The sequence below is a fragment of the Diuraphis noxia genome, unplaced genomic scaffold (genome assembly GCF_037042655.1).
Source record: "Diuraphis noxia isolate RWA-SAM2 unplaced genomic scaffold, SU_Dnox_SAM2 contig0004, whole genome shotgun sequence".
NCBI lineage: Eukaryota > Metazoa > Arthropoda > Insecta > Hemiptera > Aphididae > Diuraphis > Diuraphis noxia.
This window is the reverse complement of record NW_028301714.1, coordinates 66,744,908-66,770,002: the sequence shown is the minus strand read 5'-3', so window position 1 is coordinate 66,770,002 and position 25,095 is coordinate 66,744,908. Positions and strand designations below refer to the sequence as shown.

Sequence of the window (25,095 nt, the reverse complement as noted above, 5' to 3'; positions counted from 1 at the left end):
ATTCCTAATCTTAAGCAACTAAAACAAAATAATACATGTTTATTGATATAATTTTCTAATTTTATATACACTTAATTTTATTTTTCAAAGCATTACTTTAAAATTTAAATACTTTAAACTCAAGAACTACGCATTTAAAATTTGATTAGTTTTCATGGAAGTTTCCCAAAAATATTCTGCCTCAAAAGTTATTATGGATTTAGACGTCAATACTTAAAAATATAAATATATGAGTATATATATCTATGAGTTTTCAAAAATTTAAATATGATTGTTTTCAATTAAACAAGCGATTTTAGATAACAAAAAATCACTTGTTAATAATTCGAGGATAGCAAGATAGTAAAATGTAATAATTAATATTGTTTTTTTTTACTTATTTAAAAAATATTAACAAAAATAATAATACATGTATTCTGCATAAATGAAAAACCAACTTCACATTGGAATATTTTGGATAACAATAGATACAATTATAAAATAATTAAAATTTTTAACTTAGACAGTAGGAAATTGAACAATAAACATAAGGTTATCAGTACATCTCTTAATAATTTAATTAAACTACTGTAAATTATGTTATATTTATTGTTCATACATTATACATTGTGTTAGACACTGTTAAGAAATTATATATTTGTATTCATTTAACTCAATAAAAACATAAGTTGATATTCATTTAAATTACCCTTATTTTTTTCTATCCCTTCACCCCTAAATACTAGGGTATCAAGCACAGAATATTAATATCAAATGTGTCTAAAATATCTTAAATCTAGAAAAATAAATTCTTAACGACTATTGATCATACATTTTTCATCTGTGCAATGGCATTATCGATTTTTATCAATTTATATTTTAAAACATTTTTTCAAATATATTTAATGTTTCAACAATGTTTCCATTGCACATTTAATATATAATACAAAAGCACACAATGAATTACTCGTCAAAGAATATTAGGTATTTTTCGTCTAGAATGCCAAACAGAAAATTTATTATAGGCAGTATGTAACATTAAATTTAAATGATTTGTGAGCTGATTTAATTGACCATGATTAATAATGATTTGGTCTTCAAAAGGCTTGATTTTGGCATTTTGAAATTTTTGTAAAGAATCATGAGTTTTCATTAGCTTTTCTTCTAACGCAGGAGTTGTTACTGGAAAACATGACCAAAAATGTCTTAATAGTTCTCCTAAAGAAATGTATAACTGTCGCAAATCTTTTTCAACTGTAATTGGTACCAACTGCGCTAATGAAGCAGATTCATCACTGATTCCTTTCATTAAACTTCCACCTGGTGTAAGTAAACCAAGAGTATTAACAGCTACACTAGGTTCAATAACTTGATTTGAAGTAGTCTTGCTCCATTCATTAACATCAAAAATAATACTCTTCTGCACTTCCCTTGCCTTAGAAAGTTTGGATGTAGTATTTTCATGTTTATGTTCCCTTGTTAAACAATTAACATAACTCTCTACCCTAGATAATTTCAATTTTTTTTGATTGACATCCAAAGTTTCTGCTTCTGGATTTAGATCTTCATAGTCATTTTTTTCTTGAATTCTTAATCTCTTCAATGCAGTATCTGGTGTGCCATTTATAAGAGATGAATTTGATGGCACTTTCAAATCATTACCATTAGGTAAAGAATTTATATTAGATTTTTCACATGTTTTAAGAACCATCATCGAATGTTGATTAAACCGTTTAATTATATTTTCATGTACTATATTTGCCATGGAAGATTTTTCTTCAGATATAGAATTTATATTATCATCAGACCCATCATCTTCGATTGACCCAACATAACAATCTGTTTTATTTTTAGATAAATCTTTAATTTCATTTTTGAATAAATTATCGTCCAATTTAGCACAGTCATTAAATAAATCTTTGGTACTTCCTGTAGTAATACGGTCTTTATGAAAATAATGTGACTCTAGGAACTTTTGCCAAAATTCTGATTCTGTCAATTGATGTGGTACATACTCTATATGTTTTTGCCGAACTGCTGGATAAGTTTTAAAGATACATTGTATGGTATCATTAGATAAATTGAATTTTTTTGTACCATCACTTTTGACTGTAACATTGGTAAGAAAATTATTAGGTACACCAGTTTTTTGAGTAATTACTTTGGATTGAGTAGCTAAATGGTAAGGCACATGTTGCGACCAAAATTCTTCAGATGTTATAACATGGGTAATAACTAGATCTTGATATAATTGAAACAGCATACGATTTTCACCAAGAATACGGCTTTTTTCACCAAATTCTTTGTTTGCTTGTTTTTGATATTTTGGCAGTAATTGTTGTATTAAGTCTTTAACTCGATTTCTATCTCGCATGGCTTCACTCCTAATAAACAAAATTAATAATTAATGTCTCAGATCAACATTAATCATTATAATACATTTAAAATTAAGACTAGAACTAAGACCATGTTATATGTATACATTTTTGTTTTCAACTCAAACATATAAGGTATATAATACTTTTTTTATATTTTATTTAGTTTCTAAAAATTACATTAAAATTAATAAAAATAAATTTTATTATTTTAAAATTGTACCTCTCAGAGTTAGTAAATTGAAATAGTGAAATTGTTTCGTCGTGAAAAACCAACTGTAATTGCACTTTGTTTTTGAATTCTGATGATATTTTTTGCATTTTAATATCTCTATAGTGGTGGCTAATAGCGACAGTATCGCTGGAATTGAGGATAAATGCAACATGTTGGCTCATTACATATAATGTCCCATCGCCCTTCTTATGCCGTACTGGCCCCACTTGAAGGAGCACATCTTCTGACGATGTCATTATTACAACTAATAGGGATCAATAATTATTAAGTAAATTACACACAGTTCTAAAGATTTCGGTGACATGAGGAACATACAATTGTACACAAATATACTTGAAGTCCTGAAGATCTGATGCGATTATTATGTATTTAACATCATACAGTTTTAAATTTATCAGAAACGCTTGATCCTGGTGAAGATCTTAAGTGTTAGTACATAAAAAAAAAATAATACATCCGGTATGGGATAGTGGATATTCTAATAAACCACAAAGTAAAAAAACGTAGTCAGTTCGAGACTTGAAATAATGATAAATTTTGTTGTTTTAAGGATTGTAAAAAAGTTTAAATAAATAACAAAATTCCTTAACATTTAAAACCAACCTCAAAAAATATTATAAAAAAACAAAACAGTGACAACCTAACGCCAACAGTGTGGCCACGTTAAGATAATTTTTTTTAGTATAGACAGCCAACGATGGTGGTCAATTTACTGAATTTAATCAGCGTTCGGAACGTTCATTAAAAAAATGAATTCGTTCACGTTCACGTTCAGTTCTTAAAAAAGGAACTCGTTTACGTTCACGTTCATCTAATTTTTTGTTTATAAATTAATAGTTTACCAGCAGTTTGTATAAAAACCTATAAACATAATATAGGTCTCAACCCAAAAATAAAAACAATTTAGACTTTAGTACATATACATTTTCTAAAGTATCTAAATTATATACATATTATATTTATTAAATAGTAAATAAATCGAGCGTCTTCAAAATCGTTCAAATACATTAAAAATATAAAAGTCGTTCACGTTTACGTTCTATTTTTAAAAAATGGGTGACGTTCGCGTATCGTTCACTATTTATGAACGTGAACACTGAATTTAATTATATTTACGTTATTTATATTAACTTCCACCAATGATCTGGTGGTGAATCTGAAATAACGATAACTCAGGATTAGTCGTAAACTCGGAGTTAACTAATCTACACTTTAACTCCTACATCAGGGGTCGGGAACCTTTTCGTAGGAAAGAGCCATTCTTTCAAAAAAATACAAAACCAGGGAGCCGCACAGACAAGTTTGATCAACCTTTTTTTTTTAGTAGGCAATAAAAACATAATAATACGTCTTAAAATAAATCGTTATAATAAAGTATAATATAATTTATATTTTACGGATATATCTATATTGATAATTATCCAAAGAGCCGCAGATTGCATGTTAAAGAGCCGCAGCTTATTCCCGACCACTGTCCTACATGGTGAAACCGGCCATTAGTGGCTAGTCGTGGTCATGGCCCGATCTATGTAGTATGTATATGCCAAAGGGTATTTTTATGTTTCATATAGTCTATGGTATATGATTTAAGCCTTCATTACAACAATCTAAGTCACTACACGTCTACACCACAAAATGTAACCAATCGCCGGGTCGTGTTTTATTGGATTCGCTCATCCTTGGCGACCGTGAGATACCTTATTTTAATAACATAACACATAGATATATATTTCAATCTCAGAACGACATATAACAACCTCAGAGTAATAATAACAACTCTACGACATACTGAGTACAACAACAGACTCACTGGCATAGCGAGTAGTGACATAGTCACAATAGCGACATTCAGTTTGATAAATGCCGACTGACAAGTGCTGGAGATTTAAATAGATATTAAAGAATGGATAGGCCATGGCTACATCAATAAAATAGAGGGAAGTGTGCTGGAACGCTGGAAGCCTGGAATGTGGAAGAGAGAAAGATTGATTTTTATCATTGCCTCACATTCTGAGTTCTGACAGAGGTTGAGAGAATGAGAGGTCTTATCATCAATTATGTACAATAATTAGATAATTATACATTAATATTATTGTTCTGTGATTGTATAAGACCTATATTTTCATGTTCGTTCGCGCATGATAATCATAATTATTAATTAATGGCCTATCCATTCATTAATATCTATGGAGATTTGGGCATTAAATTTTGGCGCCGTTAACGTTACCAGTTACCAGTTTAATATAACTGGAGGATGATGTTAAGAACGGTTTTACGGCACACTGCCACAGTGATGAGAGTTATTCCGCCGGTAGCGTTGCTGTCGCAATGACATCGCTCACACTCGCCCAATATCGTAATTCGTACTTCGTAGTCCACTTCTACTTCGACTCCGGTCGGTGGGCGGTCCTCCATCGGCCGTCCGCCAGTCCGCCCTCGTCGATCGCGGTGTTTCCATATTCTGTAGTGTCGACTATTCTTACGACCAATCTTTCTGCCTGTCCATCGGTCAATCAGTCAGTCCGCCCGTCGTTGCTGCCGCGGTTGTTCGACACGTCTTGCGCGCGGCGGTAGGTTGCGGGAGTGTTTGTTCTTGTAGTACACCCTTTACGACTTTTTACCACAGTTCCACCCTCTATTGACGCCAACGTTTTTCGAACGGTCGTCGCGTCGATATTGTTATAGTTAACAAATATTAAATAAGTATTGCACGGCCGCCGAGGTATTAATTATTGAAGCCTAATTTATTGGTACGTGTCCAAAATCTTCACCACCGTCACTTGTTGAATGCCATAAACTCATCCCTTTTTGTTCATCGATCCGCGGTCACGACGATGGAATCGAACAACACTAGTACGTCTTACACCGTGACATATGGGAAAATCTTTTTCGACTACCGCTCGTGTTCAATTGCGGCAACGTTGGGACCGAGTGGTGTCGAACAAAATATGCCCATCATAATAATTATTAATTATTAAACTACTATAATATTAACTATTAAGTACTTTACAAGGGGTTTGAAAAGTGTGGAAATCCGAAATGGATAATGATACTTATACTCAGTACGAGTGTATAAAACATTATTTAATATACTAAACCGATTTACGGACGCACGAATTCATATTTTTTAAACACCTTGAACCAAGTATATTTTGTGCGTTTACCAACATATGGGAGTATAGCTTTTTTTCTGTTATTTTTTTTTTAGGTAAAAAGTTCAAGGAGCAACTCATCAAAAATGTGAAGAAAGAGGTACGTATAGATATATATGAAATTCTCGTTATTTTATTGAAGTTACATAATATATATAATTATAAATTCAAGTCACATAAAATGTATGTATATATAGTTGTATTTGTGTATAGATATTTTGGTTTTAAAGCTCCTACCTAGTGAATTCACGTAATAGCGTCCTAAAGTTCAACTTTTTATTCTCGCAAAATTAATATTGTTAACAATTCCTGTAATGGTTAAAAGTATTAATGAGTGCAGGTTATTTGTGTTTACTTCGGTTTTTTGTGCGCAACAGTATGCCGATACCGCCGCCCGCCCGGGCGCCCGTATATATTATAAGTTATAATGTCCCAAATAATATAATCACAATTATTATAATTTGCTTGTCACTTTATCAGTTCTTGCGCAGTTGCGATATCGTATACCTAACAATATTAGCATGTAATGAGCAAAGTTTCTCTGAGATACGATAGTTGCCAGTTTAAAAATAAGAAAAACATGTCAACTTTTAAACATTTTTATTTTGGACACTTTTTATGAAGATAAAGTTACTGGAAAATAAAGTTGTTTTACAATAAATATGTATGCATTATACTGGTTAGTATACTTACATAATAGTGAAAACTAAAAATCATTTGACTTCTTACTTAGGCTTAAATGAGAGTTTAAAATATGCCATATTATAGACTATAGTTCACATTCTACTTGTAGACTCTCAGTTTAAAAATTTAACTGTCATATAAATATATATTTATACGTAATAAAATATTAAATTTGACATAGAATTAATTTTTGTTTTTATTTAAACAAATAACTACATTTATGGTATCATGTATCATATTACATTATATACATTATAATACTAGTTGAACCCGTGCACTTCGTAGCCCGTTAAAAAGCCTACCTATTAAATGGCTCAAACTGCGTGTTAAGAAAAGTCTGACAAAACAAGTATTCAATCGAATGATATTTGGATACACAATATTTTTTGTTCTTCTTTTCCGACGCGTGAGTATACCAAATACAGCTGTCCATATGAGAAGCATGGATTTTTCAAATTCAGTCCATACACTTATAGCCATATTGTCCTTGTGCTTTGTTAATGGTCATTGTAAAGGTGAGTCACGCTGGAAACTGCAAAGCTTGAATTCAAAAGGCATATCAGTTTGAATCATTGGAATGGTGGAAACAGTTTATCTTCGTCTTTAAAATTTTAGCTTCGATAATGTTGCTAATCAACTTTTTCACTGAAAGCCTGGTACCGTTGCATAGTCGTGAAGGATTGATGTTTCGTAAAAGAATGACGGTCACGTCAAATTTCAATGTTAGAACGTATGCCACCGCACGTGGTTCACATCTTACGAATCAAGTGAATTTAAGAATTCAGTTGAATAATTAACAACTTCATCTTGATTTATTACGGTATTGCGATGGACTGATACGTTATCGCGTTCCCTGGAATTTCGTTTAGAATGGTGTTATTGATTGTAAGTATTTACACCAATATAGCTCGTGCAATGAGCCACTGACGATTTCCGTAATTTTGTGGAAAATTTGGGAATACTTTGTCAATCAACTCATTGGTTATTGCTGTTATTTTATAGAAATTAGTTGGGAATGTTATACATTGTGTATGTGTTGATTCATTGATAGCTATAGTTTACCATTCCTCATTTCCAGCAATTTTTTAACGAAATCATTTTGTAGATGTATACTCATTACTCATATATTTCATATCGTGGTTTTCAATCTTGCATCTCGTTGCTCAGTTGTTTCAGATGAATGGAATCAGGCTTGACGTTTGACAGGCTCTGTTTTATTATTTCTGAAGCTTGTACTGTTATTTTCTTTCGTGCATGAGGCGTAGAACTACCAATCGATATTTTTTTGGGGGAGGCAAAACTGCATAGAAATGGCGTTATTTTATCAACATAAACAAAAATTGCAGTTAAAAATTAGTTGAATTGTATAAAAGGGTATCAAATATTTTTTATAAAATAACAAGTTACTGTAAATACCTTGAATATAGATTAATAGATGATACAAATTAAATCTTTAATAATTAAAATTAAAAAATTGATGTAATTATTTTACATTTAAATGTATATCAATTTTTATTATTTTTATTCGCAATCTATTCGTGAGAAGAATAAATGAATTTGATTATAATAATCGTTTTTGTATATGTTTACATCTATCGTCTGACGGATGTAGTTAATAGATGGACTATGGACTATTTATGGTACACCTTATTGTTTTGATAAAATGAGTACATTTGGATTTTTTTTTTTTTTGTGAGAGAGAGATTATTAATTTTAATGTCATATATCTAGAAATTTAGGCCTCCATTTATGTTTAATATGTCTTGTAAGATTACCAGGAACATATGGAGTTCTACATTTTTTACACGGAGGGATTAAGTGTGTGTCTTCATGGACGGAATTTATCGTGAAATCCGAATCTATATTGTAAAAGAAGTAAGTTTAAGCATTTATTAAGTTTCTGTGTTCGATATTTTTGGAATTTTATTTTGTAGATATTGGATTTCTTTTTCATTTGGCTTAAAATAGACATTTCAGATTCTTCGATGCAACTACCATACTTCTCCACCTGAAACTTTCTGTAGATATTTCTTCAACATTAAATTCTCCCATCATTGTAATGTATTTATGAACTCAATGCTCTGTTCATCTATCGTTTTCTTGGACGACCCAGTTGACTGTTTTCTTCGGTATCCATTTGGTGACTTGACCGATTATCTGTTCTCCGTCCCGCCGTATGGGTACGCGTTCTTCCCAGTTTATCCTTTTGCTTTTCACTGTAGCTACTATGTCCGAATCCTCTAACATAATTCTTCTTTCTTCGCTCGCACTCTTCTGTATTTTGGTTTCTACTGAGGCCAAGAATTTTCCGTAGCACCTTTCCCTGAAATCTCACTAGGTCTTGCTTATCTATTCTAGTTATTGCCCACAATCATATGGCGCTATAATCTGTATCTAATTTTAAAAAGCATCAATAGGTTTCAAATCAGAAACAGATTGATATGAAAAACAGATGTTAATAAAAACGATTATCTTGAAAGAATCGGACGACACTGATTATACAAGCAAATGCAAAATAACTGATAAGTGTAGATGCATGTTTGAGAGAGACTATTCTATTTAAATAGGACAAGAAAAGTCTGTAGAACTTCTAATAAAGAAACCAACTACGGAAGAAATTATTTTACCTATTAAAATGTTTAAAAAGAAATGGTGAAACACACGGAAAAGATATCACAAGATAACTAGAGATTTTTAAAAAGGGTGAGAAAGTGGTTGGAAAGAAAGACTAAACAGTTAGAACAAATTATTAAAAGTACATAAAGAGAAAAAAAATACTTAAAGCTTCGAATCTGTCAATTATGTGCTCTATTTACAAAAAGGAAATATCATAATCTGCAACAATCATATAAACAACTTGCTACTAGAAGCATAAATAATAAAAAAATTATATTTTTCTAAGGTATTAACAAACGTTAATTTTAATAAACTCAAGCCACATGGAGAATTAATAGTTGGAGAGAGAGGTTTTAGGAAGGGAAAATCTATGGTGGATTAAATACATAATGTCAAACAAATTATGGGGAAATGCTACGATTACTGCGATCAGAAATCATTCATGTTATTTCATATTTGTATGCTATAAACAGGTGTAATATTCTATTAATCCAGAATGTCTATGCGGAGGAAAGCTACAGAAAATCTTGGGGTACCCAAAAATTTCATGAGAATGATTAAAACACGTGTTCAAAATCACAAATGTATGGTAAAAATTCAACGACCAGATGTCGAAGTATGGTTAATACAGGATTGAAACGGGGAAATGTCCTCTCTCCAATACTCTTAAATAGGAATTGCATCTGAGGAAGTGATTAAAATTTTTAAAAGGTAGTAAACATTGAGTAGGAGTTAAACTTCAATAATCCAAGACATCAATGAATCAAACTGATTGCATACCTATATGCGAACGACATACTATTAACACAGATTATATAAAACTAGAATATGGTAAACTTCTTGGATTTACTGATAACATGAACCTATACCTCAAATCAGTAAGGCCACATAAGATAAATAAATTAATGTACATCTTTTACCATAATTTTATATTTATTTTGAACGTCAATGCTAATGTCAATATAATGTCAATGCTAATATAATCCAAAAATGTTGTGTAGCTTTAATTCAATATATGGGTTACACTGTTGTAATCTTCGGGCTTATGTTTATTAAACCTACTCGTATTTTTTTTAAACTTTTAACAGATAATCATGTTTAGCACACAAATACTTCTCAAATATTTTTTTAAAGTGTATTTTAAATTTTTTAAATACTTTTTTGTGTATATTATTCCAGAATATATAATATAATATAATCTGCATAGGCGCAAATAGACAAATTATTTTGGGGGGACTAAAGCCCCTACTATAATATTTTCTAAAAATGATATATTCTCAGTACTAATTACTGACTTTTAAACGAGGGGGACTTGGCAAAAATATGGGGGGACTAGATCCCTCCAAGCCCCCTCCTATTTGCGCCAATGATAATCTATGCTATTAATATCTGAAACTAAAAGAGTCCTTCAGTGTATTGCATAAGCTCTTTTTTGCGAAGATAACTAAACGAGTTTAATCATGAATTGATGAAGATAAAATGCATAACACTGCAATATAAAATGATAATCTGATAGTTAGATACATGGAATTTCTAATAACGCTTGCACCAAATGTTTAGTTTTCGACGATGGTTGAAGCGTTGGAAAGTGACCTTATCTAGCTGATGATAAAATGGAAATCCCCATAGTGCCGGGTAAAATACTAAAATTGAAATCCCCAAAAGTGCTTGGCGGTAATGGTAAACTGAAAACCCTTATAAGTGCCATGCGTATTCCCTGCACAACCAGACATTGAAATCTCCACTACGGTTTTTACAAAAAATAAGCTTTTGGTTACATCTTATATTATTAATATTTTTCTTTCATGATATTGTTTTTTTGGAAGTTATTGCATATATTCTTACATTACCTTTGCCGTGATCGATGAACTCAAAGACATGACAAAAAGTAGTAGGTATGTGTGTGGCTCGTGCGTGAGGTTAGGCACTTCCAGCCGCGCGTGACGTGTGTAGCACAACGCACAAGCCACACAATATAAGTAGGTAGGTAGTATTGTCTTTTATAATTATAGACACTTTACCAAAAAACGAAAAACCTGTATCTGGAATCTGGATATAATTATATAAATTTAAAATGAATAATGATTTTAGTTTTTTTATTGAAATTCAAAATATTACTCGTGGGTACTTAAAACTTTTAACGTATATTATATGAATTTATATATATTGTATCATTGTATTTCATACACTAAATATATAATGACATATTTTAATATGCGATTAAACCTACATATATAGATATTATTAATTATTAGTTGCTCCACTCAATTCTAAAATGGATATTTAAACGATAGTATGTTGAGTACAAAAATATTAATTACCTTAACCTAGCGTATTAACGTATGTTTATGAATATTTTCTTTCATAGTATTTAGACTAATTTTAAGATATATTTCAAAAAAGTTTATACCACTTACGACGAATATATTAATTCTAATAACCTATGTTGTATTGATGGATACGTGTTCTTCTTGACAATTACTTAAGAGGACGCCACACCCGCATGTGTTGTCTCCGTAGTCTTACAAACGTATAACATAGCAAAATCTGTTTAGCGCGGGACAACTTTACTCCCTTTGTATTTATAATAGAATTACCAAAATTCCACAACGCATAGGTAAGAACTTTATCTGTGTCGTAGCGTCGTTATTTTAATAAATAAATTTAATTAAAGTTATAAGCTTAAGAAAATACATTTATTTTTTCATTAAATTACTTAAAATTATTGGTTTGTGCTATCAAAAGAATAACGACGCTATGACACAGATAAAGTTCTTACCTATGCGTTGTGAAATTTTGAAAGTTCTATTATAAATATTGAGGGAGAAAAGTTGTCCCGCGCTAAACAGATTTTACTATGTTATAATACGTTTGTAAGACGGAGACAACACATGCGGGTGTGGTGTCCTCTTAACTGTATCATGAAAGATTGTCACCGTGGACTTCTTTTTTGCCCAAAATCGACCTTTTGACGCGGTGATACTCGTTTGAGCACAGTAGCCAGTAGGTGCACTATTTTTACCTGGAAACAGACAACTCGTTTGCGTACAACTATAACTATTTATATACTATTAGATTAGACTTATTATGTTATAACTTGTAAGTTGTAATGCAAATTTCGATAAAATACACGTAATCTCAAAGTTTTTGGACACAAATGTTTGAGACAATAATATAACAAATCTATAAATCGATTGGAATATTTGAAACAAATCGGCACAAAATATTAAAGCAATAAATTAATTTGATTAATGACAAAAAACAGCATTACATTAAAATTAATAAAATAGTAAATATAAACATAAAAAATATAATTTAAATTAAGTTAGCAAAAAAATTAAAATATTTTTAATCATGTCTGTTGTATACAGACCAGTTCTAAGCTTGTAAAAGTGAGAAATACATTCTTAAACATTATTTTTGTAGTACTTATGGGTTTTAGCATATTTTTGCTATAGTATATGAAATTATGAACACAAACGAGTCCTACGTTTTGGGTCATTTATCACTGGTATTAAAAATTCATGTGCGCAATTGAGTTGTAAATTTGTACTCAAATGCGTCACAAAAAAGGTTAAATGGACCTAAACGGATATCGTCTTTTTTGACGTTCGCGAGAAGTAATATTATTCGTTGTAAACAAGAAAAACATTTGGTTATGTATCTACCAATGTATTTTTTTTTTTAATGGAAAATGTTTAGGTAAGATTTTAGTTGGTAAGCATTAATTTCAATTCATACTTGATAATATATAAAATCAAATTTAAATATATATAAGAGAGCAAGACAACATTTATTGATTTTAAAATCTAAATGTATATTGCTTGGTAATATATATTATATTGGTTAGTGCATTAGTGGTTAGATGTATATGTACTATACTAATACTATATTATACTATAGCTATAACTACATTTGATTTAATATTTTTGGAAGATGAAGAAGGTTCTGACTGTTTTGTCGAGAATTTAATGGACGATTGTTTAATTGATGGTAGGCTAACAAAATACTGTGATTATTTAAATGAAAATTATATTTAAGTATAGATATTATAGTACTTTTTCTTTTAAACTTTGGGCATGCAATTCTTCAAGTCTCAGATTAATACTTGTGAATCATTTCATTCACTCTTTAATGACAATTTTTTTTAAATCATATTTTTTATCATGGTGTGATAGGATATTGATCGTAATGATGTGTTTAAACCGGAAATAATGTTTGATAATGTCGAAAGAATACTTAGGAGTCAGGATTGAAGTGACAAAAAATAAATTTAAAATTATACGATACAAATCTGATCGGTGCAGCCGCTCAGATCATACGAGTGTATCAAATCCTTGTCCATGTGCTATAAATTTGACAAATAGTTTGTTTTTTTATTATTAAACAATAGTTTAAAAATGTTCTACGGTAGAACTTCTAATATAATATTTATTATTTACATTTACATATAAGTTATATGTTGTACTTTAAGGAATAAATTGAAATTAACGTTTACCAATTAAACATTTTAATAACATTTTCATTGATTACAAAAGGTATTATATACCGTTTATTTTCATCAACTGACTTAAAATATTGTTCCTGTTACTTCTCCGTTTAAAATGATATTTCCTTAATGGCACGGAGTACCTTATACCTATTGGGCATTTTATTATTTTAACAAATGCTATTCGATCGTTCTCCTGACTTCTTAAAACCGTTGTATGCTTATCTATTAAAACAATAATTCATTATATTTTGATCGTAATTAATATAGTTATAATATCAATAAAATTGGAAACAGATTTAATGCGAAATTGTTGATTATTGTTTTTGAAAATATTCCTTTCACGCCAAGAATATTTTGTAATATATGTAAGCCTAAAAACTAATGTACCTATAAAGCTTTATTTCCGCCATAACATAAAATATTTGAATAAATGTATTATAAACAAAAACAGTTATATATTTCTTATATATATGTAGTTATATAAGATGTGTTTTTTTTATAAGATACAATACAATATGAATTAGTAATATTTAATTACTGTATATTTTTATTATTTAATATACAACAGGTGAAACAAATAATGGAAGAAGCTGTAACTAGGAAGTTTGTACATGAAGAAAGTGGCTCAATTACATCTCTTTGTGGTATTGTATTTATAATAAATTTTACTTATTTTTATTATAAAAAAATTAAATAAGAATTATATGACGGGTTGGTGTATTAAGTTATTTATATTTTTAGTAACTATATATTTTAGATTAATATTTTCTAGATACATTTTTTCTATAAATTTGAATTTATATTTAGATTATAAAATACTAATTATTATTGATAAACAATATTATACATATACGATAGATTTTAAGATAATTAAGAAATATGCACGTATGACACATCTTCAATCTACGGTTTATATTATATAAACTTATGAAATAAGTGTAATTCAGCTTAAAAAGTTTTAATTAGTTAACTTTATCTATACTCAAAATTACAGCTATAATATAAAACTATATACCTATTCTTTGTAGAGATGAATTAATAGAATAATGTTTATAGTTCAAACCTAGTTTTACATTAGTGCAACGATTTAGTAATACAAAGTAAATAGTTCTCCATTTCCATTTAATTCTTTTTCTCAGCAGTATAGCGTTGGTTACACAATGCGAGCTAAGTAACCGAGTTAACCTAGACAGTTATAGCAGCTGTGCAACACTATAACATTTTTTGTTTAAACTCATCTGATTGATTATCCCCCCCCCTGCTCCACCACATACACCACAAACAGTAGCTCGCATTTGTGTGACCGGGCGAGGCGAGTTGAGCTATTACTGCCATGCAAGTACACAGGTGCAGTAGCTGTTTACTGTCGGATGAGTAACTCGTATTGTGTAATCAAGTCTTAGGGATGACATTATACACATTTCGATTATAAAGCAAAATGTTATATATATATATAACTATAGTTATTTATAGTATACTGCAGGTCTGCCAGGTCATCATTAATCATAATAACTTATAGATAATATTCTATTCATATCGTAATACTTCTAATTAGTAATTTTACATAATATTATGCGATTCAGCAATTCTGCGTCTAGATAACGTAAATATTATGGTTTGTTAAATGTTGTTGATATATATATTATTATTATTTTTTGTTATTGGTCCAGCATCAACATCGTGGTTATTAGCTTACAATTGATTATCTATATTATTATATAGGAAGAAAGTAATTGTTAAGCTATGCATTTCCAGTAATTTAGCTGCAGAATCTATGGGCTATATAATTAAAAATATATAACAAATACGTTTTTATTAACAATGCATATTATATGATTGTAGCTGCTGTTGAAGCATGTCTATCTCAAGGATTGAGGCGAAGAGCATTGGGATTATTTAAAACTAGTTCAACCACAGCATTATTACATAAAATGGCAAAAAATTTTGAACCTGCCTCCATAATTAGTCAGAAAGTTCAAGAAATGGAAAATATTGACCCAAATAAGTAAACATCTATACAACTATTTAAATTTATTTAGATTTTATTTATTTATTAAGATCGAAATTTATAGGTAAATATTAGAAGCTTTAGAATTAAGGGGAAACATCGTTATAGTAAATCAATTATACATAATTACATATATAGGTGCCAAAAAATTATATTTTTGTGACTTTTTTGAATTTCTCCATAAATAGATAATTATTGGGACATAGGTATACACTTATACAGGTTATATTTTATTTTTAACTTATAAAAAATCCTTTTTAGAACGAGTATATTGTAGTATAAAATACTTTTTATAGGTACCTACTTATATTAATGTTATAACTTAATTATAACATTTTATTTTATGATAAGAATGATTTCAAATTAATATATAGGTATATTAAAGTACCTATATTATCATAAGTGTTATACCACAAGCCATTAATCATAACTTAATATTTTTCATCATTTTTGTATTGTGTGTTATAAACTTATTATAAATAATTAAATATATTATTATCGTTTCATATATTATCAATTGTCACAAATACACCAATCAGTAAAATTATTCAATAAAATAATGATTAATTACTTCCGTTTTCTTAACATGAATTGTGTATAGATTATAAACCATTTATAGTCGTAATTAAAATACAATTTTTTTAAATTAAGTCAGATGAAGGACATGCATGATGCATGCATTGTAAGATGTTGACTTAAGATTTAAGTATTGGAATTTGGAGCATTAATATTTGTACTACAATTATTTCACACAGGCATCCGTACTTCTTTTGTTGCATATTTGTACATAAACTTATTATAATTTAGATTATCACTGAAAGACACAAATACAATAAAAAAAACACTTATCATTATAAAATCAATACATTCACCGTTCATCCGCCCAGAATCTAAAAATTAGGAAGAAAGACAATTCAAAATAAATAACCGTAAATACCTGAAATTTCCAAATTTAAATATAATTATGATGTGCTATATGCATGTGTGAGTGTATGTGTCATCACTTCATCTGTAACAAAGTTTCTTTTTATAGCCAACATTAAGACATTTTAATAGAAGATTACTAACAAGTTTTTCTACCTTAATCAAAAAATAAAGTTAATTAAAAAGTAACGTTAATTTGTTATGAGAGATTAATTTAAAAATTTTACGTTGTTTATAAATTCAGTGCCTTTTAATTATTAAATTTAATTATTTATCCAAGTATTCCAAAACTTCCTAGCTAACCTTCCTAACACCACACCAACTCCGCTCAAAATTGATTTTCGTATGCAAAATGATGTCTCAATGAATCTTAATCTAATACACATCCATAACAATTATGAGTAATGACATACTCGACAGCTATTGTACTGCAAAGCGTGCCCGCACTAATTTGTCTCCCTTTTTTAATTATAGTCGATAAAAAAATGTTCGCTTCGTCAAAAAAATTTTTCTACATTTTTCACAAAGTTTTTCTACATCCAACAAAATACAAAGTGTACTGAAAATCAAACAAATTTTTCATAAGCATTTAATATTTGACATTGTTCTACATTAGATAATCACCCGTTGATTAACAAATTCTTATGGAATGATTTTTTTATTTTGTTTTAATGCAAAAACTATGTATATTTATATTTGTAGCTACATTTTCATCAAATAATTATTTTATCATAAATACAATTTAAAATTTGTTAACATTTTCTAAATATTTTTATTAATTTTGAGTTATTTATTAACGAAGTATTTTAATTTTAAATATTCACAAAATCCATCAAAATCCAAAAAATGTTTAGATTATTTTGTAATTTGTAAATTATAAAGTACCGTAACCAAAATTCTAAAAAAATTACAACGATTTTATTACAATTTTATTGTATTTAAAAAAATGTATTGGTGGCTACATGAAACTTTTATCATTTTTCGGAGTACCTACTCTATTATATAGTGGCCGTCTTCGCTCAGAATCGTTTTTCGTATAAAATGATTGTACATAGTATTCAATTTTAGATTCTGAACGAAGTGATGAATGTATTGATTTTACAATGATGTGTGCTTTTTTTTTTTGTGTCTGTGTACAGCATAACTAATCGAAATAATGCTTCAATTTCAAACTTTGGGGGTGGTTTCCGATGTAAAAATGAATATCCTTGGTGCATTATAGAGGTCAAAAGTAAATATTTTCTAATAGTTTTAAAAAAAATTGGGAAAATCAAAAAAAAAATGACATAAAAACGGGAATTTTTACGCAAAACCAGTTTTCAACCAAATCGATTTTTTTATATGGTTGTAATTCAAAAACTAATCACTGTAAATACTTGACATTTTCACCAAATGTTTATATGTTAGTGATATCTATATACAGTTTAGTAAATTTTCGACTTTTTTGAGTTATTTATAGACCACTGAAATTTTCGATTTTTTTGAAATGTCGGTAAAAAAATGTTGAACAACCAAAAAAACATGAAAATTTAATACAAGGTTCCTTATGAGTTTTTTAATTGTAGCTAAAAAAAATTTAAAATCGTTAGTCACAATTTTTTTTTATAAGCGTTTATAATTCAAATTTTTACGAAATCTGTCGAAAACGCGAATATTTGCAAGTAATTTGAAGTTGAAAAATCATAACATTTTTTGCGTTTATAACTAAGGATTAAAAATGCAACACCAAGTTTTCCTTCAAGTAGCTATTGAGAAAACTCGAAGCATCATTATAGGAAAAATTTTAAATGCGTTTGAATTTTAAATTTTTACGATATAGCGTACCTTTTTTTTTTACATTTTTTAACCGAGGACTGGGGGTGGCACTGACGTCGGTCACTTCACCCCCCAGCCCCCGTCGTTTATTGAATTAAATCACATCATATTTTTGCCTCAGTCCGGGACAGTCCCCCTTCCTGTCGACCTTACACGTTTGTAATACATGATCGATACTTATGATCTCCTAGGTTTCGCTTTCAGCGTACAACATAAATAATAATTAAACGTTGATATTTGTGTTATACGTGTGCTCGCTGCCTCTGCCTCTCCTCTTCCTCCTTTTTCTGTATCACTTGGTGGATGAAGTCCGCCACGACATTCCACCTTTCGGTGGATTCCATCATCACCCCGACCATCGTTTCCGCCGTGATGTCCTCGCCAATCAGTGTGTTCATAATTCTTCTTCTTCCGTACCACGCGTCGCATTCGAAAAGTGTATGGTGGGCGTCGTCTGTACGGTAGCCACAGAACATACATTCAGGTGACGGTAGCTTACCGAATCGATGTAGGTATCCCGAAAAGCATCCATACCCTGTGAGGGCTTGTGTTAGGTGGTACTCTACCATACCGCTCGTTCTTTTGTGCCATCGCTTAATGTTTGGTATCAGCCTATGAGCCCACCTTCCGTTGTCAGCCTGTTCCCATCTTGATTGCCATGTATCATTTTGTCTTCTGCTTCTACTTTTCCTTCTGTTGTCTTCATGCTGCTCCTGTATTCCGCTACCAGATCTGGGCGTGGCATTCCGGATGGTACTTCCACAGCCGATTTTGAAACGGTTCTGTATGCGGCTATGACTCTGATGCCGATTTTCCTATTGCTTTTTCCCATTTCGGTCCATCCTTTGCATCCCATGTGCTTGGCCCAAACTGGTGCGCCATAAAGCATAATGCTCTGCGTAACGCTTGCTAGAAGTCTTCTTCTGCGTGATTTTGCTACACCTGTGTTCGGTATGATTCGCGTAAGCATTGTGGTCACGTCATCCGCTCTCCTGGACACCATACGTGCATGTTCAATAAAATTCAATTTTCCGTCCAAGTGCAGGACAAGGTATTTGACGATTTTTTTGAATTGGATTGTGTGTCCCCTTATCATTATCGTTATTTCGTTGTGTTTCCATCTCTTTGTGAATAGGATTACTTCTGACTTCTGGATCGCCAGTTCGATTCCGGTTTCTTCTAGCCATTGCAGGACCTTCTCAGCTGCTTCTTCTAATAGTCTTTCTATTTTCGCCTTGTCATTTCCTGTTGCAGTGATACAGGAAATTCACACCATATGTTTATTTTATTAATGTCTATACTTCAGGGGCGTATTTATGGGGGTGGCTGAGGGGGCTTCAGGCCTCCCCCCCGAAATCCAGAAATTGTTTATGAAGTCTGCGTATTATTGTCCTATCAGATGTAAATTTTCTAACTCATATAGGCTGAATTGGGAATTTCAGTTTGAGAAAATATCACAGCCCCCCCCCCAAGAAAAAAAAATATAAAATATATCTAAATACGCCTCTGCTATACTTGATAACATTTTCTAAATATTATATCAATTTTTAAGTTACTTATAAAAATTTGAAATTTTCTGATTTTTTAGTTTTTATTCTATAAATGTCAATAAAATTTTATCAAATTGGTCAAAAATCTTGAAATTTTTTTACAAGGTTCCCCATAAGTTGATATAATAATAGTTGGAAAATATTAGAAATACATATGCAGGTTTTTTTTATAAACTTTTAAAGTTCAATTTTTGACAAAATTGATTTGATTGAAAATTTACAAATTCTTTAATTGTTAAAAATGTATAATCGTTAACCTTTTATAGCTAATGATTGAAAATTTAAAACAAGGTTCCACGTAAGTAGTTAATTTTGCCGCAAAAAAAAATCTAAAAACTATACGAACACAGTTTTTTATAGTTATTTTAAGTTCAAATTTAGAAAAAATTACATAATAAATAATCGAGAATAACAATTTTAGTTATATTGTTGTTATTTAAAAATATTATTCGTGGAACTCGTGGGTACTTAAAATTTCTTGAGTACACTTTATATTTTAGTTGTCTATTACATTATAGTCAGTGACTTATATTAATACTTTATAATATATTGGATTACTATGAATGACTGAGTGAGTTGAGTAAATACCTTATGAATCTAATTTAATTAATTTGGAATTTTTTTTATTGGTAGATAGTAGATACCTACATTTTTTTCTTAAAATAATAGCAATGTAATTATTATAGCATAAAACTATAAGATATCCTAGACTGACAAACTGTCTCCGCTCAGAATCGCTTTTCGTATATACAATGATATTATTTCATTGAATTCAAATTTAATACCATCCATTATATCGGAACCCACTGGCCACTTGTAAACTATTGTACAGCAGAGTCGTGACATCCACTTACCCACTTTTTTTAATTATTAAATTTGATTATTTTTACAATTGTATATAACACATAATCGTCTCCACTTTTTCGTAACAAATGATTTATCAATTCATCATTGAATTCAAATATAACACATCTATTATAAAAACGACACATGCTCTAAAACTACTGTACAGCAGATAAGACCTTATTTTGAATTTTATTTTGAAGTTGTGTTTTTATATAAAAATTAAAGTTATTAAATATATTTTTTACTTCTTAATACAACTTGATAGATTTATATACGTTTCATAATTTTATACGTTAATATTTTAATGTATTTTTCTAAATGTTTGATACAATTTCAGAATTTTTAATGCATATTATATTGAATTATTTGAGTTTCATATGCATTTTTTAAAGGATTTTCAATGTATAAAAGTACAGCCCTGATGATGCAGACTGCAGACACAATCCTAAAAAAAATACTAATTATTGTAGGTCTGTAGTAACAGTGTATGTGTAATACATTTTAGCTCCGCTCAAAATCTAAAAAAATATGATAAATTGTTTTTTTTTTGTATACTAATAAATATTTAATTTATCGAATTCAATATTGTATTACTCATTAAATACCTACTCATAAAACTATAATAGAGTTTTATATAAGAATAATATGATGTTAATTATTTTATGAAATTAAATATTATTCTGTTGAATCAAATTTTGTTATAGGTACTATAATTTTAATACTTCATCTACATTCTCTAACTTTGTTTGTTAATTGTATCAACATTTTTAACCAATAATATTTTTGGCATGTTGTGGATAACAGATAACATTTAACTCATCTATACATGTGATCAAATTTTTTGTATAAGTACGTTTTTACTTGCATTCATTAAAGCACTGATTGAACTCACTTGATTTAAAAATATTTAAACTTGAAGACCTTTTATCTGTCTTTTAACTTTTTATTTTCTGATTTTTACATTTATCTATCAATAACGTATTAAAATTTTTTCTGCAGAATATTGTATTTAAGATTTATTTGGCTTCTTAAGTTCTTACACTAATTATCTAATGATTTTTCGTATAAATTATAAATCACAAATTAGATAATTTATATTATATATATAATATATTGACTTTAAAATTGAATAAGCCATTTTTTTGTTAAGGTAAACTCAAAACATTAGTTATCTACAGTAAAACATTAATTTTTGTAGATATAGTATAAAAATTAAAAAATTTTAAAAGGTTATTTAATGATTTCAAATAATATTAAAAAGATCTTTCCTAAAATATGTACCAGCAGGTGTACCTCGAAAAGAATTAAACTGTATAATACAGGGTGATTTTTTTATCATGAATTACTCATTATTTCAAAAAGAATCAATGTTTTTGAAAATATTTTTTTACAAAGTTGCATGTTGTTAAAAAAACAACGTTTTTATTAAAAAATTATGTTTTTAAATATTTTTTATCCTTATAATTTTTTAAGTTTTTTACTTTTCTGAATGACAACCTAGAGTTTTAATTTCATATTCCAAAGCAGAATATTTTTCTAAGTATTTTGATACGTAAAAATCGAATTTTGGACTAGTAGTTTATGAGTTATAAGTATTTAAAGTTTAGATTGGTGGAGTGAAGTGTTACGGGGTTACCCCGCAAAATGTTTTTCCACTACTCCGCTTGTCTAAACTTAAAATACTTATAACATAAATTACTCGTCAAAAATTCGATTTTTACATATCAAAATACTTAGAAAAATATTCTGCTTTGGAATATGAAATTAAAACTCTAGGTTGTCATTCAAAAAAGTAAAAAACTTAAAAAAATATAAGGATAAAAAATATTAAAAAACATAATTTTTTAATAAAAACGTTGCTTTTTTAACAACACGAAACTTTGTAAAAAAATATTTTCAAAAACATTGATACTTTTTGAAATAATGAGTGATTCATGATAAAAAAACCAACCTGTATGTAATATGTGAATGTATGTGTGTATAATATATCACTCGTTTTACTTATAGGTATATAGTATTAAAACAACAGCACTTAGAATATTCTTAGGTATTCTATATTGGCTATAATACAATGATAGTTTAAACAAATATATAATTATCTATGATTTATTATTGTTACAATTTTATTGAAATACAATTTTAAATTTTACTTAATCGATAAATATAATTGATCGTTTTTAGTTGTTGTTGAAAATTATTTTATATTTTTTAGTCTATTCTTCGTATTGATTTTCATAAAAAGACCCTATTTTTCAGACCAATAATTCTAAGACGTGATTCAATGGCCTCGCCAAGAATCTGTCCATGCGTTTTAAATAGAAGAGGTTCATTAACTTGGTTATTATTTAACAATGAAAAGTAAGCCTCAAACTATTATGTACCTACCAAGTTAAAATTTTACATTTTCCTTAAAAATAATAAAATACGCTATTTAAATTTACTGCCAACATATATATGTATAGTTTTAGGAATTAGGTTTATTAATCTGTTTAACTTTTTACAAATACTTTGGTTTTACAAAAATATATCTAGCCTCTGAAAATGTTCTCTTTTATTATGTATTTCGTAGTATTTATAAAGTCGGACCATATTTTTCAGGTCTGTAGTAGTTTCTCCTTTTAGAAGAAGCAGTAATTTAGCCCCAACACAAATTTGTACATGCTCGTTAAACCGAAGAAGTTCGTTGACTTGGTTACTATTTGGCAATGATAAGTAAGCTTGAAAACTTTATATAACAAAAAATAAATATTTTAATTTTCATAAAAATAAACAACATTTGATCTGTAGCTATAATATAAAAACTAATAACGTTCAAATAATTAATAAATACTAAAATCTAAAAACTTATTGCAATAATTTATTTACTTATAAATAAAATACGTACCTATTATTGGCAGTCATAAATGTCTATTATTTTATAAAACATGACAAGGGTAGATATGTGGCCAGTATAGATACCAATATACCATGCGATGAGTCTTTAAGAACAATATACTTAAACATAAATAAAACGTACATACAGTTAATGCTCATTTTGTGTCTTGTACATATAATATTGATTTGCATAAATGGGTTTCACCTATTGGTATCAGACTTTTACTACGTACATATATGATATGTACTTGTATTTAATTATGAAATAAAGTTGTGTACAAATCATAGACGTATTATTGTTTAATAGGTTAGGTTAGGTCTGTGATACAAATTATAAATTATAACCAAGTATAATACCGACTGATATTTATATTGTATCAGAACTACTTTTTATTTGATTATATGTACCTAATAAAATTAAGTGAAATGTTTAGTTTGATATTTTAATAATTCAAAAACCTTGGAAGTTTGGTATAAATTTAGGAACTAAGAATAATCCACGTAATTCTGAAAAATATTTTGCTTGAATTTTTGGTTTTTATATAAATGTAATTATACGATGATATACAGCAATAGTATAGTGTAGCGTAAATAAAATAAAAGTTTATCAATGTTTATAGTAATTATTTTATAATTTTTGGCTTAAACAGCTTCAAATATTATATCTAAGACTATAAAATGATTTTATTACAGAGTAATATAATCAAATATGTAAACCTATACATTCAATACTGCTAAAAAATATCATTAAATATTTTTGCCATGTGACAATAATGGATGATTTAACTATGGGTATCGGGTGATGAAAGAGGTCACGCGAAAAGTAAAGTTTGTGAATATTTTAATTTGTACCTATTTTCTCGGTACAGTTCAGTACCTATACAGTAGGATCTGGTGTCGAGTAAGCCGCTGTAATATATGTGTTAAATTTGAATTCAATGAGTCCTATACTATATAATTGCATACGAAAAAGTAATCTGAGTTAAGACGGTGTAACCCTAGGATATTTTATTTTATAAAATTATTGATTTTATTATGAAAAATATAGGTAGACTGAATTCAGTTCTTGCCTAAATATTTTCAGAACCCGATTTATGGAGGCACGCGTGGACATAGTTTTTCCCCGCCGCGCGTGAACAAAATATTATATAAAATATAGGTAGTTTAAAATTAGTTACAACAGCTAAAATAGATATACAAGTACATGTTCCTGGCGTTCCTGCAGCATGGTTTTAAGTACCTAATAAGTATTTAAATTATACATTATTATTCTGACGATGGTTTCCAAGTTACGACTTATAAACTGAGGATCCCTCTCTCAGAAAAATATGAAAATACGCCACTGTTAGCTAAAAAAATTGAACATTTTATGATTTTTTAGCTACAAATTGACTTTGGTTATGTCAACATTTAAACTTTAAATGCTTATAAAAGTAATTGTAACAATTTATCGTTTATATATACTATTAAATATCAATAATAAAGACTTATGATGGACCTTCTATTAAGTTTTGATTTTTATCGGCGTTTTTAGAAAAAAATCTA

The 25,095-nt window shown here is 28.9% G+C and overlaps 2 protein-coding genes across 4 annotated transcripts in view; one reads left to right on the top strand and one right to left on the bottom strand.

Moving 5' to 3' along the window:
• Nucleotides 1-565: 565 nt before the first annotated feature.
• On the bottom strand, nt 566-3,173 carry Tfb1 (transcription factor B1). The gene is made up of 3 exons (XM_015522044.2): nt 2,905-3,173; nt 2,578-2,833; nt 566-2,363 (listed from the first exon to the last, which is right to left on the bottom strand). Exons 2-3 carry the CDS (start codon nt 2,823-2,825, stop codon nt 950-952), a joined length of 1,662 nt encoding a protein of 553 aa, XP_015377530.1. The 5' UTR covers nt 2,826-2,833; nt 2,905-3,173; the 3' UTR covers nt 566-949.
• Nucleotides 3,174-4,969: 1,796 nt separating this feature from the next.
• The window catches only part of LOC107172171 (small G protein signaling modulator 2-like), a 35,255-nt gene continuing 15,129 nt past the window's right edge, over nt 4,970-25,095 (top strand). Inside the window, exons 1-6 of one of the 3 annotated variants that reach the window (XM_015522456.2) lie at nt 4,970-5,442; nt 5,798-5,841; nt 14,102-14,177; nt 15,376-15,538; nt 22,933-23,034; nt 23,275-23,388. In XM_015522456.2, coding sequence (XP_015377942.2) covers nt 5,424-5,442; nt 5,798-5,841; nt 14,102-14,177; nt 15,376-15,538; nt 22,933-23,034; nt 23,275-23,388 — 518 coding nt within the window. In that variant the 5' untranslated portion in view covers nt 4,970-5,423. The remainder of the gene's footprint in view (nt 5,443-5,797; nt 5,842-14,101; nt 14,178-15,375; nt 15,539-22,932; nt 23,035-23,274; nt 23,389-25,095) is intronic. The other 2 variants (XM_089227947.1, XM_015522463.2) reach the window with 2 other exon arrangements.

What these genes read in the sequence shown, in the direction of transcription:
- Tfb1 (XM_015522044.2), bottom strand. Translation starts at nt 2,825, where the DNA reads ATGACATCGTCAGAAGATGTGCTCCTTCAAGTGGGGCCAGTACGGCAT. An exon ending in CAATTTACTAACTCTGAGAG is followed by an intron (nt 2,364 to 2,577) that starts GTACAATTTTAA and finishes TTTGTTTATTAG; the next exon opens with GAGTGAAGCCATGCGAGATA.